An 18,223-nucleotide genomic window follows, 5' to 3' on the forward strand; every position below is an offset into this window, starting at 1 on the left:
TATGCTCCGTTTATGTTTAGGTCTGATATTCAATTTAATGAAAAATATGCTCACTATTTATTTGGTCAAAGTTACAGTGAAACTTAATATTGTTATTACAATTTAAAATAACTATTTTATATTGTAATATGTTTTGATATGTAATGTATTCCTGTGATGGCAAAGGTGAATTTTCAGCAGCCATTACTGCAGTCACATGATCTTTATATGCCGATTTGGTGCCCAAGAAATGATTATATACAAAAACTAATACCTTCTATTATTATCAGTGCTTTCTTGGAAAGCACGATATTCTTCTGGATTCTTTGAAAAATTATTTTTCTTCTGACTTCGAGTTTTTGAACAGTAACGTGGAAATGAACAAACAAAGCACAAATACAAAAACATTTTATTTCACTATACTTATAAAAGAGAACAAAAGGTCAAGTAAAGTATCCAGTTTTCAAAGAGGCATGGAATCCACAAACATCAGATAATAAGAATGAAAAGAATAAATAAAGATATAAAAATGCTCAAGTTTAAGAAGGCTAACTATTGGAGGCTTTTCAAATTGTCATGTTCTTATTCCTGAGGTGCTTTCTGTAAAAAAATCCAGATTTGTTTGATTCTGGACTATAATAGAGGAGTTTGAGCTATTGGATGTTCTCGTCTGTCTTCATCTTTATTTCATCTCAGAGGTTTAGCTGTTCTACGGGGCCCTCTAGAGTCTGACAGTGCTGCTTCAGTCCATTGGCTGGTGCTTTAGGCAAAACAACATGTTGTAGTCTCCTTCAACTCATGGTACCCCTGGTGGTTATGCTCTGTAAAGAGACAGAGAGTGCTGTTAGGGGCATATATTTTGGGTGGAAACCTGATGTTAAGTGTGAAAAATAAAGTGCACAATGCAGCTGTGAAGAATTATGAAGAATTATTATTTTTTTAAAGCCTCCATTAGAGCAGATACAATTGTTTCATATGTGACCCTGGACCACAAAACTTAAGTTGTTGGGGTGTATTAGCAATAGCCAAAAATACATTGTGCATTGTATAAATTTTCATTATAATATTAATCATTAGGATATTAAGTAAAAATCATGTTCCATAAAGATATTTTGTACTGTAAATGTCCTACTGTAAATATATAAAAACTTAATTTTTGATTGATAATATGCATTGCTAAGAACTTTATTTGGACTTGGTGATTTAAAGGTGATTTTCTCAATATTTAGTTTTTTTGCATCCTCAGATTCCAGATTTTCAAATAGTTGTATCTCGGCCAAATACTAACAAACCATATATCAATGGAAAGCTTGTTCATTTGATATATTATTTCAAGTTTCAGGTGATGAATACATATCAGTTTCGAAAAATTTACCCTTATGACTGGTTTTGTGGTCCAGGGTCACATATGTACATTTTTTATAATATATATTAGATATATTAGCAACGATTGCCCAGACTTCCAGAAAAGTGGTACGAATATATATATATATATTAGGCAAATTCCTTAAGAAACAAAAGCACAATGTGCGTTGAGAAGCAGACTCATATTTAAATGCTATATATGGCTCATTTTTTGCATATGATCTCTATTGCATATGTTTTTACACATTCAGTCAGGCCACAAATGATTTCCAACACCATATATCATAAATTTAAGTCACTTTGATGATTTTCTGAACATCCCATATGACAGCCACAAAAACACCAATGAGCAAGATACGTTTAAGTATATAGATGAGAGTGACTGTACCGAGCATCATGTCTTGTTCCACAAGAGGGCGCTGCTCTGGACAGTTCACTGCGTTTCCTCTGGCTGCTCCCAGCACAGTCATGATGTCTACTAGATTTAGTTTGCCCTCCTCTCTGGCCTCTCTAATCTCCTCCTCGAGCTCCTCTGCGGCCTCCGCAGCCTCCTCGGCCTGCTCGCCCATCAGCACACCCTTAGCACCCTTCAGTCGAGGAGGTGCGAGGGAGCAAACAGCCCTCAGGCGGCTATAAGATCGCAGCTGTGCTACGTTGGCACGCAGGAAGAGAAGCAGCACGTTGAGATCATTAAGCGGGCAGCCCAGTTTCTGACCGCTCATGAGCCCCAATCCGGGCAGCACCTCGTAAAGGGAGAGGAAGGTTGTGTCCCAACAGAACAAACGCAGCAGGCTAAAGAGAACAATAGGAGCTAGCAGAACATAGACGGCACCGTTAGCTACGCTAATGACCTGGAACACAAGTAGGCCAGTCATTTTACACTGAACTAGCTCAGGCACCCAGGGCTGTTCACGGAGGAGGCCGCTGCGCACAAAGCAGCTGAATTCATCTTGTAGAAAGGCGGAGAGGTGGAAGTAGATCAGGTAGAGGCACGAGGCGGACATGAAGGTCAGGAGCAGGAAGCCTCGCAGGAAGAGCATGCTGACCAGGAAGTAGGAGCCATGCTTGCACTGCATGTATCTCTCCAGCAGGGGGTACTCAAAGTAACGCTTGCGCTTGGCTCTAAAAAGAGAAAGAGAAAAGGAGTTCATTTTTAATATCTGAAAAAAAAAAAAAAAAAAAAAAAATATATATATATATATATATTTGCAGATTTGCAGATACCTCTCAAGCTCAGCCTGAAACTGCAGTGGGCTTTCTGAGTGCTGTTTTAGGTCCAGGATGCTTTGAGCCAGGCGGACAGAGCGGTTGTAAGACTTGTCCAGCTCGTCAATGATGAAGAACAGGTCAGAGGTCAGGCTGGGCACAGCCAGATAGCGCCAGATCAGACCTGGCAGGTACATCATCATGGCCATGACCAATAAGGAGTATGGAAACATCTGCACAAGCAAAACCATAACCAGTTCTATTATGAGAAAAGCATTTAATGTAGATTTTACCATTGAGTTACCAAGTATTTATTTATATGAATTAGCTTGTTAAACATTACTTAGAATATTTGTATTAATATATGTATTTTTCATTTATTTAGAATATTATATATATATATATATATATATATATATATATATATATATATATATATATATATATATATATTTTAAATTGCATGTTAATTTTTATATTTTACTCAGTTATTTATTTATACTATTAATATTTATTTACTAATTCAGTAATAATAATATAATGTATTCATTTATTTACTACATAAATATTTATACATTTACTTATAATTTGTATTGTACTACATTGTTTATCTATGATAAACAATGATAACATTTTTATTTGCTTTTGAAATAATATATTTAGTAATAATATAATATATAATATAACTTATTAGAAGTATCAATCTCTCAAATTTGTCTCAAATGTATTAAATAATTAAAATGGACACAAATTAGATAATTGCTGTAAAAGTCAAATTCAGGTTATATTTAAACTTGTGTATCTAGACTGCGGACTACAATAGATTTAGCTTCAGATATCTTCTAAAACTCCATGTAAAATCACATTTATTTATTTTTTTTTTCTTGAAAATCAAGAGGAGAGAAAAAAAAACAATGCTTCCAATTGCTTTCTATTTTATGAAGTTAAAAAATAATTATATATATATATATATAATATATATATATATATAAAATTTGTGATGCATATTCTGAATGTTTTTACTCACTTTATGTACCCAGAGTGAACGTTCCTCTAAGTTCCCATCTGTGTCAAACTCATGGTGCATGAGAGAGTCCCAGCAGTATGTATCCACATATGCTGCCTGCTTTACTGTGAAGTTGTTGGGTGGAAAGCAGCTAATCTGTGGGCCTGGGAGGAGAAACAGAGAAAATGAACATGCTGAGACAAAATCACAGTATTCTAGCATCAACTGATACTTGAAGTGGAGAATCTGGGTGGCATGTCTATAATAGCACTAGATCTTTTCCAGGGATACAGATGGTGAAACCACCAAGGCAGGCAGGAAACACCCTTCTGTGGAGAGTTTTGTTGCCTGGGCGAGAGGGTGTGACCCAGCTGCCGAGAGGAGCCCAAGCCCTACTTTATATGGACCACTTAAACATCTGTGTCACCCTCCAAACCTACGGTCAGCCTCCAATTTACTGACTGAACATAACATGCCCCAACCCACGGCTATTATGGATAACTGAGCTCCACCGAACATCTGCAAATTACATGATACCAAACCAGGAGAGATATTCATAGACATCTGAGCTTCCTATAAGCTTCCATCTTAATCTATTTATGCCAGTAAATATACAGTGGGCTCTATCTATAAATATACAGATCTATCTATTTATCTGCATGTTATACATATACAGTTAAATTATACAGTATATATATATATATATATATATATATATATATATATATATATATATGAGAACATGTATAATTATTATTATTATTATTATTATTATTATTATTACATATTATATCATATTAAATGAATAAATTAACTATTAATACATTTACATTACATTTAGTAGACACTTTTATCCAAAGCAACTTACAGTGCACTTAGGATATACATTTTTTAGTATGTGGGTTCCCTGGGAATTGAACCCATGACCTTTTGCGCTGCTAATGCAATGCTCTACCACTGAGTAAATATAAAATCTAAATGATATCTAAATATATACATTTGTGACACTGGTCATGTAATCATGTGAACTACACTGGTAGTGATGTCTTTTGGATCATACTCAAGTCTTGCTAGATAACAAGATCATCAGGTTTTCATAAGGTTGATAATACAAAAAAAATTGTATAAAAAAAAAAGAAGGTTCACTAGTGGACTTTTTGATCCTAATGTATTTATTCTTTTTTTGTTGTTGGTATTTTTTTTTGCACAAACTGCATTAGCATGTGATTTTCCTTCCACTGTAAAGTTTGTGTTGATGTATCCTATCAATAACCTGAGTGTTGTCAGACCACTATCAGAAGCAGGGAGAATCAGTCTGCTTGCCTCGCACGTCTCACGTTAATTAGCATATCTTCTCGTTAGTCTGGAATAGAGAGCTGGGAAAGAGCAGACTGACTGTAATTACAGACCCTTGTCATCTCTACACGTCTCTCTTAATCATCCTCATGCCAATTAACATCTGTGTGAGCTGATTGCAGACCAGCTCCAGAGGAACTGATTGCAACCTCAAAGTCAACTGCCTACACAAAACAGACAGTTCTCTCCAATGCACTGTTGGCAGGAAAGCTTAAGTTAGTGCCATTTATAGCCAGCAACTGGCACCCATACCAGTCACTAAAGATTCCTCCCCTGAAAGCGACCCCAGTTGGTTTGAGATGTCATATAAACTGCTAATAATCATTAGCAGATGCTTAATTCTCATTTTGCACTACGGCTTTCCTTCCTAAGCAGTGCAGATAGCGTCATCACATCAGATGAACACTAATTACATCCAGCGTTCCATCAGCCCAGCCCTCAAGCTAATGGTCAGTCAATTAACTCAAGGGTTTGCGAAATTACTGCAGTGCCAGTGCCGCTCTGGTGTCCTGTGATTCTCACACAGACACTCGGGAGAAGAAAAGAGCTGCTAACCGATAGAAATCTCTCTGGCAAAGGCCATGGACACCAGAAGGAGCGGCAGGCCCACAGAAATGAACTTGATGACTTTATCCAATGGCAAATCCAGCTCCAGGTATCGAATGCGATTGTCCCCATTACTGTCCCTCAGCAGGGCATCAGAGAGCATCGCCTGGGCGGCTGTGTTGGCGATGGACATGCTGGCAACTGTGGATGGCAACAGAAAAACCAAAAATATTATTCTGGTTAAAAGTCTCTTGGTTTAACCATCTGTGCTGTCATTCATATGGACATTTTTGCATAAAATATGTACATTAACAAAAATATGAATGTATAAGGGACATCTTATCAAATAGCACTTTGATGATATGGTTTAATAGCAAGAGATACAAGCAGACATAAAATGAATGATTAGTCTTACTTACAAGATAAAGTATCAAATTATGCCTTCCATGAAATTATTCCATTAAACAGTAATTATGTCTTCCATTAAATACGTCAGCAGCTGAGTTCGCATTAACCAAACCATTGATGTAGGCCTACTGCCACTTTAATTAACACACAAGTGCTTGATTATTATATATATCACAATACTGTGCTTTTTACACACTGTGTATGAATCAGAATGATCGTCTTTTTAACTCGTTTTAACCTCGGATTAAGAGGGAAATAAATACTTTTGTAATTATTTACCCAGCCGTGAATGGAGAAGGGGCGGGACAAATTCCTAAACATCCAACTTGTACACTGACTGCCTTACAACAATTGAAAAGTACTATTACTGCTTACTACTTTATTATATTTAGTAAAATTCTTAGATACTAGTAGGCTAATACGTTGCCGCTGTTAATATTCCATACCACAGCAAATACAGCGTCTATAGCTTAAAATCACTGTCAATAAAACGTTCTCAAGCGCCACCAGCTGGTCAATTTAAGAAGAGCGGCAGACATTTTTTTTTTTTCAGTTGGCTAAAAACATTTTGGAATGAATGGAATTCATTAACATACACATTTAACAATCAAATTGGACGTTTACAAAGAGTTTGTGAATCCGGAGGACAGTTTTCATGAAGGTCTGGTTTAACGCTTAAATTACTCAGAATTTTCTCATTAATTTGCGCAAGGTTCATAAATGAGGCTTGTTGTCTCTCAAAAGAAGTCCACTCTGAATCATTGAAACGTTTCGCTTTTTTAAAATGAATCCCAAGCCGTTTCATGTTGAAGACAACACGGTCTGAATGAAAATGCAAATTCTTTCTTTGCCACTAGGTGCCGCTTTTGAAACGGTAAAATCATAATGTTGTGCCTACTTTTGCTGCGTTCACACCAAATGCAGATTAGCGTCACCCAAAGGAGGGGTTTGGATAGATGAATCGTTTGGGAGTCGTTGAGCAGGTAAGGTAAGAATAAAATGCATATTATAAGACAATGAAAGTGTTTTTTTTTTTTTTTTACCTTGCATGCATGTCAACCTGTTGTTGGGGACTCCCAGAACCACAATATGAACCGTTAATTATTACTCATTATAGGGGCACTTTAAACCCAAAAATAGCGATGCATGCCGTTGATGTATTTGTCAACAATAGGCAAATAAGAATTTAATAAATTAATTCGGATGTTAAAAAAACTAGCGTCCTGTAATCGTCCAATTCAATGCTACTGACGCGGAAAATATAATACTAAGTGCAAAACATACAAATAAAATAGGTTAACCTGTTGTTTTCACCTTTTCATTTTAATCTATGGTTTAGAACGATGCAGGATTAGTAGGCCTATATTAAGTGTGAAAAGAAGAAGAAGAAACAACACTTAGCAATTACAGTACCTTATGAACTGCTTGTCCAGAAGAGGAATGTATTGTGGATCAATCCAGCAGTAAACTGGTCCTGAGGCTGGAGAGGAGAGGGATGCTGACGTGGATCTTAAGTACTGGAGGAGGTCTAAGTGAAACGAGAGGCTGTACTGGGCTGGTTTATAGGGTAATTAAAAGAGTTAGAGGACTTTTAAGCCTGCTGGGGCAAAAGCAGAGAGAGGGAGAGGGTGGAGATGAACTGCAGATCTTCTGAATTCCCTAACATGCTCATCAGCTCTGTGGCACCAATCCACTTCAAATGTACCAGTTATGTGGCTTTTCTTGCCTCTGTCATTTCTCACGTTATTTATATTCTCCAGCCCTGAACAGCCCTGCCTGAGAGTGCATGTACTAGAATCCACAAACACTGTTATTTCAGATGCATACAGACCTTCCCAAGTGTAGAGCTACTTAGATTGTTAACCCATCCATGTCCAGAAGACATTTATTTGAATGTACTCTGCAGCTTTTAAGCATATCATTTATAGAAACCTATGCAAACATTCAGATAGAGGAGTTTGCAATCTAAGTAAACATCCAGAATTGGCCACATGAATTAAACGCCTACACATGACACCATTTCCAGCGAGCTGTCTGCTCACATGAAGGTGATTTATAACATCTAAAGTCACCCAAAAATATTCACAGATGGAAAAACAGTGGAGACTTCGGCAGTTGCCAGTGGCCTTGAATAGGTTTTTAAAAAAAAAAACCTTGCAGGAAATCATGAGGTTTTCTTTTGATTCACAGCTAGAGCGTGAGGTTATAGTTATTTAGGTTACAAAAATTATGATCGGAGTAACATTGTGGTTTAAATCATTGTCCAGGCCTTGGGTCTATAGAGATTGATACTGCAATTGTTGTTGATTCTGGACAACTAAATCTAAAAGTTATAAAAATAAATAAATAACATAAGACAATATTCATGCACTATAAGCTCTAGTTATAGAAGATATATATATATATACACATAATATATACAGTATATATACACACACACACATATATATATATACACACACACACACACACACACACACACACACACACACACACACATATATATATATATATATATATATATATATATATATATATATATATATATATATATATATATATCAGCAGTTATTTTTACCATGTTTTTTTATTAGTATTGTTATTAATATCTTTAATTATTGGGTTTTATTATTGCTATTTTATTTCATTAGTTTGGTGTTTTACCTTTACCTTTTTGTCATCTAATATTAGTTTTCATGATTTGATTATATCCTAATTTCAATGAAGATGGTGATCATTTGATCATTTAATGATGCAAAATGACACCCACGTCTATTAGAGTCATAGTTTTTAATTATCAAAAATGATCTACTGAAACACAATAGATTATGACAACAATGTATACAAACAAATAATTCAAAAGCTCCCCTATCATCACTTGCTCTGGAAGAACCATTAAAAAAAACAACCAAGAAAAGGAGAATGAGAAACATGTACTTCACAAAGACCAACTGCAATAACATTCAGAAACATCCTGTCTTTTCTAAACATCACATCAGAAACAGGCGATTAAATCTGTAGACACAGTAAGCCGAAAAGCTGAGAAATCTCTTCACAGTTTTTGTTTCGTCCTCCACATAAAATAAAGAGGGGCGTTTCAGGGTGTGATACGCACCTGTAAATATGTCTCTGTTTTTTTTTTTTTTCCTGCAGTGTTCTTCAGTAAACGTCATTTGTAGGTCCTGCGGTTTCAGAAGGGCACGAGAGATTTGTTCCGTACGTGTAAGAGATGCTTGGCCCTCTGCTTCCAGTCTCCCAACATGCGTTGGTTTTGAACGAGGCCGATGTTTTTTGCACCGGACGGCATCCTTGTTGATTGTGCCACTGCCTTTCAACAGTTTGGAAAATAAATAGGAAGTGTCTGGGTAAAATGCATCACTATCAAATGTACATACATTGTGCTGTCAGGCATTTCTTTTTTAATCTTCGAAGACTGAATATTTCGTTAACTACAAAAATTAAAAAAGAAAGAAAGCAACATGCCTAAAACATCCACTTGTTGCATGGTTATTAATATGACTGTAAGAGGATAGACATTATGTCATGCTAAGACACCTGAGAACCAAAGAGACATTAAACAAAGTAAGGCTTAAATGGATTATATGCATGAGTAGCATGAGCACTTGGCTAACGGCCCAATGTACAGTACAATGTTCTTCTGTCCTCCTTCAAATTCTCACTTTAACATGAATTTGATTCATTCATCGAGTCTATAACAGCCCCCTCCTCTTCATTCTAATTTGGATGTTCCTAAGTGTCACTAAGTGTCCTCTGGAAACCTTCTGGCGGTGTTGAGATGTGGATGAGTAAGAGTTAAGTCAGTTTTGACATTTTCATCTTTCTGATCCTTTATTCAAGTCCTTCGTTGTGGTTGAGGCCCAGATCTCTCCGAGCCATCTGTCTGCCTCCCTCGATGTCTTCATCTTCTTCTTCGTCTTCCTCCTCGTCGAGTCCCTCCTCTTCCTCCTCTTCGTCGTCCTCCTCCTCTGTGCCGTCCATGGAGTCCTCGGTTCCTCCCAGCATGGCTTGCTGCATGGCCAGTGTGGCGGAGTCTGAGGACAGAGACTGCAGGCCGTCCATGCCCAGAGAATCTGACAAACATACACACACAAACACAATTACGTCTGTTTTGAACTACTGTAACAGGTATTACTGTGAACTGTCAGAAACACGCATCCATTTCAAATAAAATTGGAAAAAATTGCTTTATGTTATTGCTCACCAAGGCTGTTTTTGTTTAATCCAAAGGAAACCGTTTTCTATTTTAAAATATATTACAATGTAAGTTTTTCTTGTTATTTAAAAGCTGGTTTTCAGCGGCCGTTTCTCCAGTCACATGATCCTAAATAAATCATTCTAACATGCTGAACGTTTATTAATATTAGCAATTTTGAAAACAGTTGTGCTGCTTTAATACTTTTCAGGAAACTGGCTTTTCATATTTTTCTGGATTCTTTTGTAAAACATGATTTTCAAAAGACAGCATTTACTTGAAATACAAATCTTGTAATATTATGAATGAAATTATAAATAAAATATTTCTTTAATATTTTCACATCAATGCACAAATGACTTAAATGTATCCTTTCTGCATAAAAGCACACATTTTTATTTTTATTTAAATCTACAAACTCAGCTTTTTGAATGGTAGTGTATATTTATATATATAATAAATATAATGTATTGTCTTTAATGTGTTCACTACGTAAACTATCATTTTCATTCCATATCAAGCCTGAAAAAGTGACAGAAATAAATTCACAAAAATGTATAAAGTGGATCTTATATATTTAACTTTGACAGAAGAGTAATTGATTGTTTAAAACCCCTAAATTAATTCTTTAATAATTAATATTTAGCATACTATCTGCCATTAAAGAACTGAATTGAACTGAACTGAAACAACTGCCACTATTGTCTTCTGTAGAACGGTTTATTTCCCTGCGAAACAATCGGTGTTATATAAAGCACAAGAAACCTGACTAGAGAATGTGTTCATATTACACACTGTCTGAATTGTTTGAGGAGTGGGATCCGTGTGTCTGCAGGACTCCAGCTACGATGGAGTCGGGCCAGAAGCGCTGTGTGGGTCTGTGCTGAGATTTCATCTTCTTGGCTTTGGGAGCGGGGTCAGGATTACTGGCATCCAGCATGGGCTGCAGTATACGCCTGCGGGCATTGATAAACCTTTCAAAAGACAAGAGACAGACAAAGATACGGATAAGACACATGCCAGGATTTCTGCTAGATAGGCTTCCACTGCGTGTAAATCACAAACAAGGTTCATCATTTAGTTTGTGGCCATTAGATGGCGCTATTTTGCTGTGAAGTACACTATGGCTCTTACCAGTTGTTCACCTGTAATAAGGTAAGATTTGTTTGTGCTGCGATCTGTCTTTTCTCGTCTTCTGTGGGATAAGGATGCTGGAAACCAAAAGTAAATGATAAGGTATTATTTAAATGATTTTTTTGTCTTTATAAATAAATGTACATGTTTGGGTTTATGTAAGTTCTAACCAGATATGATTCAAATGAAGTGCATTTTAAACTCCCCAAGCCTCTCTATGGTTTGTAGGGCAATCATGTAAGAAGAAATCCCTTCCTTTTTCTCACCATGAGATGCTGGAAGAGCCAGGAACGCATGATGTTTGTGGCATGTTTGGGAAGGACGCCTCTTTTGTTTTTCGATTTCTTGTCATCGCCGTCCAAGAGTGAGCACAAGTCCAGGTTCACCTTGGAAGGAAGAGGGAGAAGAGACGAAAGTGAGCGGGGGAGAGGGGGGGGGAGTTGCCACGGAAACAAAGAGAGTCGCCAGTCACCATTTCTTTGGCAGGGGCAGGAATGCCTTCAGTCACCATAGCAACGCAATGGGAGTAATGATACCTAAAATTAAAGCCAAGGAGGGTACATTTACTGAAGGCTTTCATCAAGTAAAAGAGCTGCGGAAAATGCTGTCAATTTTTCTCCTTTCATCAAACTTGTTATTCGCTCAGAAGGACGATTAATGTAAGGCGAGCAGAAATGCAAAAGCGTTTTAATGGATGCATGCTAAATTACCTATTTATTTTCTTTGGGTTCACGCCACTCTGAGACTGGCATATTAACATTTCAGAGAAGTTTAAGACGCATAATCTGCAAGAGCTCCGTGTGCGAATAAATACATTAATAAAAGAAAAAGAAGAGGAAAAATTAACATTTCCACTTTGAAAATAAGGATAATTAATTTCGTGCTACCATTGCCACTGAAAGCCGTAAAAAGCAGCAGCTCCCCACTGATTTTAAATTTTTTAAATAAATAAATAATAATCAAGCTCTAAAAACAACCTCCTCATTACATTTGCAGCTGGGTGTCATGTGGCTCTTTCCTCATTCCTCCACACACACACAAACACACACACAGTGTGTAAGTGTGTGGTTCAGGAAGCAGGGTGAATTAATTGGAGGCTTCATGCAGGGGTATTATTACTGAAAGCTTGTCGGAGATGTAGCTATGGGCGGAACTCTATTCCCAGCCTGCGTGTAGTGAAGCGCCTCGGCCCAAAGTTGGGTATCCACACAGACTCCAGCTGTCTATCAAACCCCAACTCACCTGACTCATAGTTGAGGCATTAAAATACAAACTAACAGTTCTAGAAGTACCCATCAGATTGAACTTTAACTTCGTCAATAAAAAAGTGAGTAATAAAAGAGCAGCAAAACCAGAAGAGTATATATGCGCATACAGAAATTGTCAGCTGAACAAAAACAATTCATAGTATTTGTTGAAATATATATATATATATTAAATAACTTTTTTTATTTTTATTTAATAATAAAGAAAATATAACAAAAGTATAAATAATTAATTTAATGTAAAAGAAATTGATAAAAAAAAAAAAAAAAAAAACTAGTAATGACACAGGAACAAATGCAATTTTATATAATATATATATTCATGATAATTTATAAATTTTATTATGATTTATTTATTTTCCAAATTTTAGGCTTTAATGAAACGAATGGATAAAAAAAAAAAAAGCTTTTTACGGGATGCATGCTACATTAACAATTTTCTTTGGGGGTTATCACCATTCTGAGATTTAAGATGCTTAATCTGCAATAAGCTCAATATGCGAATAAATAAATAAATATATTAATTAAATTAATATAAAGTCATTAAAAATCAACTTAAATAAATGTGTAAAATCATTCTTACATGAATGTTGCATACACTTAATGGGACAATTAATGCATGAATGGACTTATTAATTATTTACACAGAAATCTGTTCTGCTTGTGTTTCTTGCTCTAAATTAATAGGCCTCAAAGAGTCAGCATTAGCAGGCATCAAAATATATAAAACATATATTAAAGTGTCTGAAGCCATGTAAATGCACAACAAATAATATTTATATAATATGTATATCTATCATTTTAAATATTTTATATTGACAGAAAATATGTAAATATATGTTTTGCTTCTTTGTAACAGCAGCGATTCAGTGTTGTAGACATGGTGCTGCAGTTTAGAAATAACTCAACAGATTTCTAGTGTTGAAGTAGTTGATTAGAAGATACAGCCCTGCGAGCATGAGCGGTTACCCTCACCTGATTGTTTTGGATTTGGATGGTTCCATGTGGTAACCCCTGGGTCAACACCTGCCCCTGTGAGGTAACCATTGCCACCGGCTGATACAGTGTCCCACCTGTGGGAATCAGTCACAGACACAGGAGCGTGGTTATCACACACTTTACCTGCCTGTTGAAAACATCCTCTAATTACCCTGCAACACAAAAACAAACCCTTTCACTGCGCCAAAATAAAACAAAAGGGTGTTCGGAGGGGCTCAAGAGGAGAACAAAGAGTTCTTGTTTTGACACTAATTAGCTTGATTTCACAGTAATTAGACATTCTTTATTCACAATGTGAAAGTATTGTTCTGTGTAAAGACAGAAAATGAGTAAAGAGAGAGTTGATAAATAATGTACATGGAAGTCTGCATTAGCTTCCACCAGATGACTGAAATTTGGAAAGAAAAGTGTCTCTGGAAGCTGAGATCTCTGACGTTATAGCAAGTGAAAGGGACTGATGATCGGCCTCCTCACCTGAGACCACCTGAGAGTTGATAGTGGTCATGGCTACGTTGTTCTGTTGCAGCGAACCGGCAGGGACCACGATCCCAGAGGGGTTTACTGAGCTGGAGACAGAGGTGAGGGACGGGGATGAGTTCTGAAGCAGGTCCTGAGAGGAGGACGAAACGCTGGTTAGTGTCCACGGCTCAGTTAGTTTGGAAAAGAAATAAGGGCTGCCAATTTAACATCTTTGTTTAGTGTTATAAAAATAAAAAATAGCTAAATAACTATTTAAAAATATATATAATTAACACAATCAATTATGACTGTGGTAGACATTATGGCTTCCAATTTAACATTTTATTTAAGTGTGATTAAAAAACAATTAATAGTTCAAAAAGCTATATGTGTGTGTATATATATATATATATATATGTATATATATATATATATACATATATATATATATATATATATATGTATATATATATATATACATATATATATGTGTGTGTGTGTGTGTGTGTGTGTATATATATATATATATATATATATATATATATATATATATAAGAATAAATAAAATTATAAAAATTTGCACAATTAATTATGTCTGTTGTACAAATTTGGGTATGTGAATTAACTAGTTTAGTTTGAGTAAAAATACAAATAATAATAATCACACACACAAAAAAAATTATATTTATATATAATATATTTATATATACTTCATATTTAGAGGTCAATAAATAAAAACTAAAATTTACCCTATACATCATACATTATATGTATATATAATATTTACAGATCAATAAAAAAATAATGAAAGATTAAATGATATTATTTTTTTCTTTGCAACAAATTCACTAACGTTAATTTTTGTGTCTGTAAGATTTTGCAGTTTCAGAAGGAAATCTTTCTAATTATTCTAATAATTAAATTATAAATTATTCTAATTTTATGCTTAAGATACATTTATTCTTACTATTATTAATAAAAACATTTGTGCTGCTTTATATTTTTGCAATACACTCTTTCAGGATTCTATGATGGAGAGAATGTAAAAAAAAACATTTATTTGAAAGAAATCTTTTGTAACATTATGAATATCTTTAATATTACTGTTTTAATTTCAAGCATCCTTACTGAATTAAAAAATAAAATCTTATTAAAATAAAAATTTTGAAGAGGTGAAGTATATGTGATTTATTCTGATTAATCCGATCATTTAATGGCCATTTGAATTGAATTATAATCGATTGACTGTTCTACATGAAATGTTCAAAAGTGTGTACTTTAAGTCTTCTCACGCAGAGGTCAGCAAAGTTCAGCAGGAACAGCGAGGGCAAGCCAGATGTGACCTTTTGCATCCCCGAGAGAGGAGCTTGTGTTCATGCAAGTGTAAATGTTACTGGTGTGAGAGTTTGTGCATTCATATGACACTGTGTTTATGTGTTAGAAACAACCTTTAGCCTGTAGACTGAAGGTCTAGGGAGATGTGTTTGTGAGTGACCTGCTGCAGGCCGAGGTTGGTCTGTGATGGTGAATACGGGCCGCCCAGGTCGTTCCGGAGCAGATTGTCACTGTGCATCTTTGTCTTGAGGCAGGTGATGTAACGGTTGCAGAAGTCTTTACAGAGCTCGTTCACCTTCTCCAGCTCCAGCAGGTGAATCCGCAACACCTGGATCGCCTTCACCATCTACATCAACAGAGAAGTAGATACAGAAATTAGTTTATGAAGAATTCTTGCATTAGAGTGGTCTTTTTCAGCATTATTCATATTATTATAGTATTTATGCCTATTTTGAATCAGCTTTTATTTTTATATTTCTTTCAGTTTGTAAGTGCTTATGTCTTGCTAATATGTATATATAGTATATTAAGTACTTCAACTTTTTTCAGGTAGTTGCCAAGGCGAGGCAAAGTTGTACATCTAATATTTATATATTTGATTTGATTTCAGCTTTATTTAAATGACCAGAAATTATATTTCCTGCTAATTAACAATAACAAGACTGGCCTAAACAAGAATTTTGCAAGATGCCAATAATAAAAATGAAATTGAAATTAAAACATTAAAAGTGGCAAAAAGAGCAAAGAGACAAAATAACATTTGGTATTATAAATAAACAAATATAGTAAATAAATAAATAAATGCCATTGTTTTTAAATATAGCATTTTAAATGTATTTATTTATTTATTAAACTACAATATGTATTTTGAAAACCTATATATTATCCACCTTTTATTATATATTCAAGATGTTTTTTTTTTTTATTAATTGTATGAAAAGAGCAGCAAGGACATTCGGGGGAATAACTCCAATCATAGAAGAAAAAATATTATATGTATCTGAAGCAACATTAGTGTGAGTAAATAATAATATGAATTAAAAAATCATTTGTAACTGAATTATTCCTTTAAATAAACTAAAACGAGTTTACTCAAAAGAAAAGCTGCAGTGTTTTTCTCCCTTTCTTTCCAACAGTTATTTGAGGGAACTTCGCCAGCCCTCCCTGCCACTATTTGCCCGGTTGTGTTGTTTAATGCTACAAACACGTCTGAGTTCTGCTGATACAGTTGGACGCGACTGAACTTTCTGTTCCAGCTACCATTCAAACAGTCAAAGTCAGAACTCAAGGACGACCAAATGGGCTAAAAAATGCTTTGCCAAGGAGGAGATAAATCTGCCAATTACTGCAGCTCGTTTAATCAGGGCTCAGTGCCATCTCTCTGAGGCGAGAAGGAAGCGCAGCGCGGGTGCTATAACTGTCGTGGTGAAGAGTTAGTGAACGGAAGACCCGTGCGTGACCAGTGTGTCGTAAAGCACACAGATGCAGAGTTAATTGACTGAGCAGCGCTAGTCGGCCGAGCGCCCCGGTAATGATGAACAGTGACCTTTTTCCTCCTACTTCCCTTAATTTCTAATTACTGTTAACTGTCTTGCAGGGCACAGAAGAGGAGAGATGATGAATATGAGGAAGAGAGTTAAAGGAAACGAGAACAATAGAGGGAAAAAAGAGCTAGAGTGTGGACAAGAGTGTCATTGTGACTAACACTACTGACTTTCTATCTGCAATAAAATGTCACTTAGTGTCATGTTTCCATGCTGTTTGATAGTTAAAGTATCTCAAAAGATGTTTAAAGTGCAAATATGCCAGTAGAGGGCAGTGCAGATGTGACATTTCGATATAAAGGAAGTAAACAGGTTTTTAGCAGCTGAAACTAGAAGAGTCAAAGCGAATGAGCGTTTACCAGGTTGTCTAGTTCAGGGTCCTCGCTGAAGAAAGGCTTGTGGTCCTGTTCTTGCTGGTGGACGAAGTTCTCGATGTCGACGTCGAAGCTGGCGGAGGTGATGCATTCTGATCCCTGCGTGGCTTGTTCACACTTCTCAAACAGCAATGCCAGAAGAGGAAAAAGAGGATGCCTGCAGGACACAGACGGCTATTATTACTATTTTTAAACTATGCAGTATGTACAGTATACTGTGGTCAGTATGCAAATGTAAAAAAAAATCCATAGTTTCAACAAACATATTAAGAAGCATAACTTTTTCAACACTGATATAAGAAGATCTGAAGGATCACGTGACCGTGAAGACTGAAGAATAAATTACATTAAAATATATTGCATTTTTTTACTGTATTTTTGATCAAATAAATGCAGTGTTGGTGAGCATAAGAAACCCCTTTCAAAAACATTTGTAAAAATCTTACCAACTCCAAACTTTTAAACGATAATGTATGTTCCACATATTGTGTAGGAGGTTCAGAGGATATACTGTGCAGTATGCAATAAGCAGTGTTTAATAAGTTAACCAGAAAATAACCAGTCTCTTAGCTTCAGGCAGGATGGATGACAGCTGAATATAAAAGCTTTGTCATCTTCATCTGATTGTAGGCATAAGCTCCGTCTAAAGGTTTCTTCTAGCAAGTTGACATTTGTCGTGTTAACAGCATTAACATTTCCTGTATCATCAGAGAATGAATATGTTTGCACTGGTTTAAGTCTGTCTAGAGAGAGGCTTCTGCTGAAGAGCAAACCTAATGAAAGCTAAGATTCACTCAGATTAGCCTCTTGAAAGCTAAGCCTAGCCCGACATGCAGAACTCTGATTAAATTAATAAGAAAACAACATCCCCACAAATGATTAAGGGTCATGCTTTTTCAATGAGGACTATCATAATGCAACATATCCAGACTATAAAAAAAATTAATGAGCAGTAAGATCATAATAATAATGACAAATTACAGAAAAAAGAAAAACGTTGACTCCCCAAACTTTTGAATGGGAGAGTATGTTTC

At 35.6% G+C, this 18,223-nt stretch overlaps 1 protein-coding gene across 5 annotated transcripts in view; it reads right to left on the minus strand.

Moving 5' to 3' along the window:
• Positions 1-370: 370 nt before the first annotated feature.
• LOC127966405 (homeobox protein PKNOX2) overlaps positions 371-18,223 on the minus strand; it is an 86,126-nt gene continuing 68,273 nt past the window's right edge. For 3 of the 5 annotated variants that reach the window (XM_052567345.1, XM_052567344.1, XM_052567346.1), the window contains 8 exons: positions 17,175-17,346; positions 15,432-15,617; positions 13,952-14,087; positions 13,454-13,551; positions 11,480-11,599; positions 11,214-11,290; positions 10,875-11,053; positions 8,642-9,957 (listed from right to left, as the gene is read on the minus strand). In XM_052567345.1, coding sequence (XP_052423305.1) covers positions 9,716-9,957; positions 10,875-11,053; positions 11,214-11,290; positions 11,480-11,599; positions 13,454-13,551; positions 13,952-14,087; positions 15,432-15,617; positions 17,175-17,346 — 1,210 coding nt within the window. In that variant the 3' untranslated portion in view covers positions 8,642-9,715. Of the gene's footprint in view, positions 801-1,732; positions 2,467-2,568; positions 2,784-3,577; positions 3,721-5,467; positions 5,690-7,279; positions 7,422-8,641; positions 9,958-10,874; positions 11,054-11,213; positions 11,291-11,479; positions 11,600-13,453; positions 13,552-13,951; positions 14,088-15,431; positions 15,618-17,174; positions 17,347-18,223 lie in introns of those variants that run through there. The other 2 variants (XM_052567348.1, XM_052567347.1) reach the window with 2 other exon arrangements.

This window comes from Carassius gibelio, chromosome B10, assembly GCF_023724105.1.
Source record: "Carassius gibelio isolate Cgi1373 ecotype wild population from Czech Republic chromosome B10, carGib1.2-hapl.c, whole genome shotgun sequence".
NCBI lineage: Eukaryota > Metazoa > Chordata > Actinopteri > Cypriniformes > Cyprinidae > Carassius > Carassius gibelio.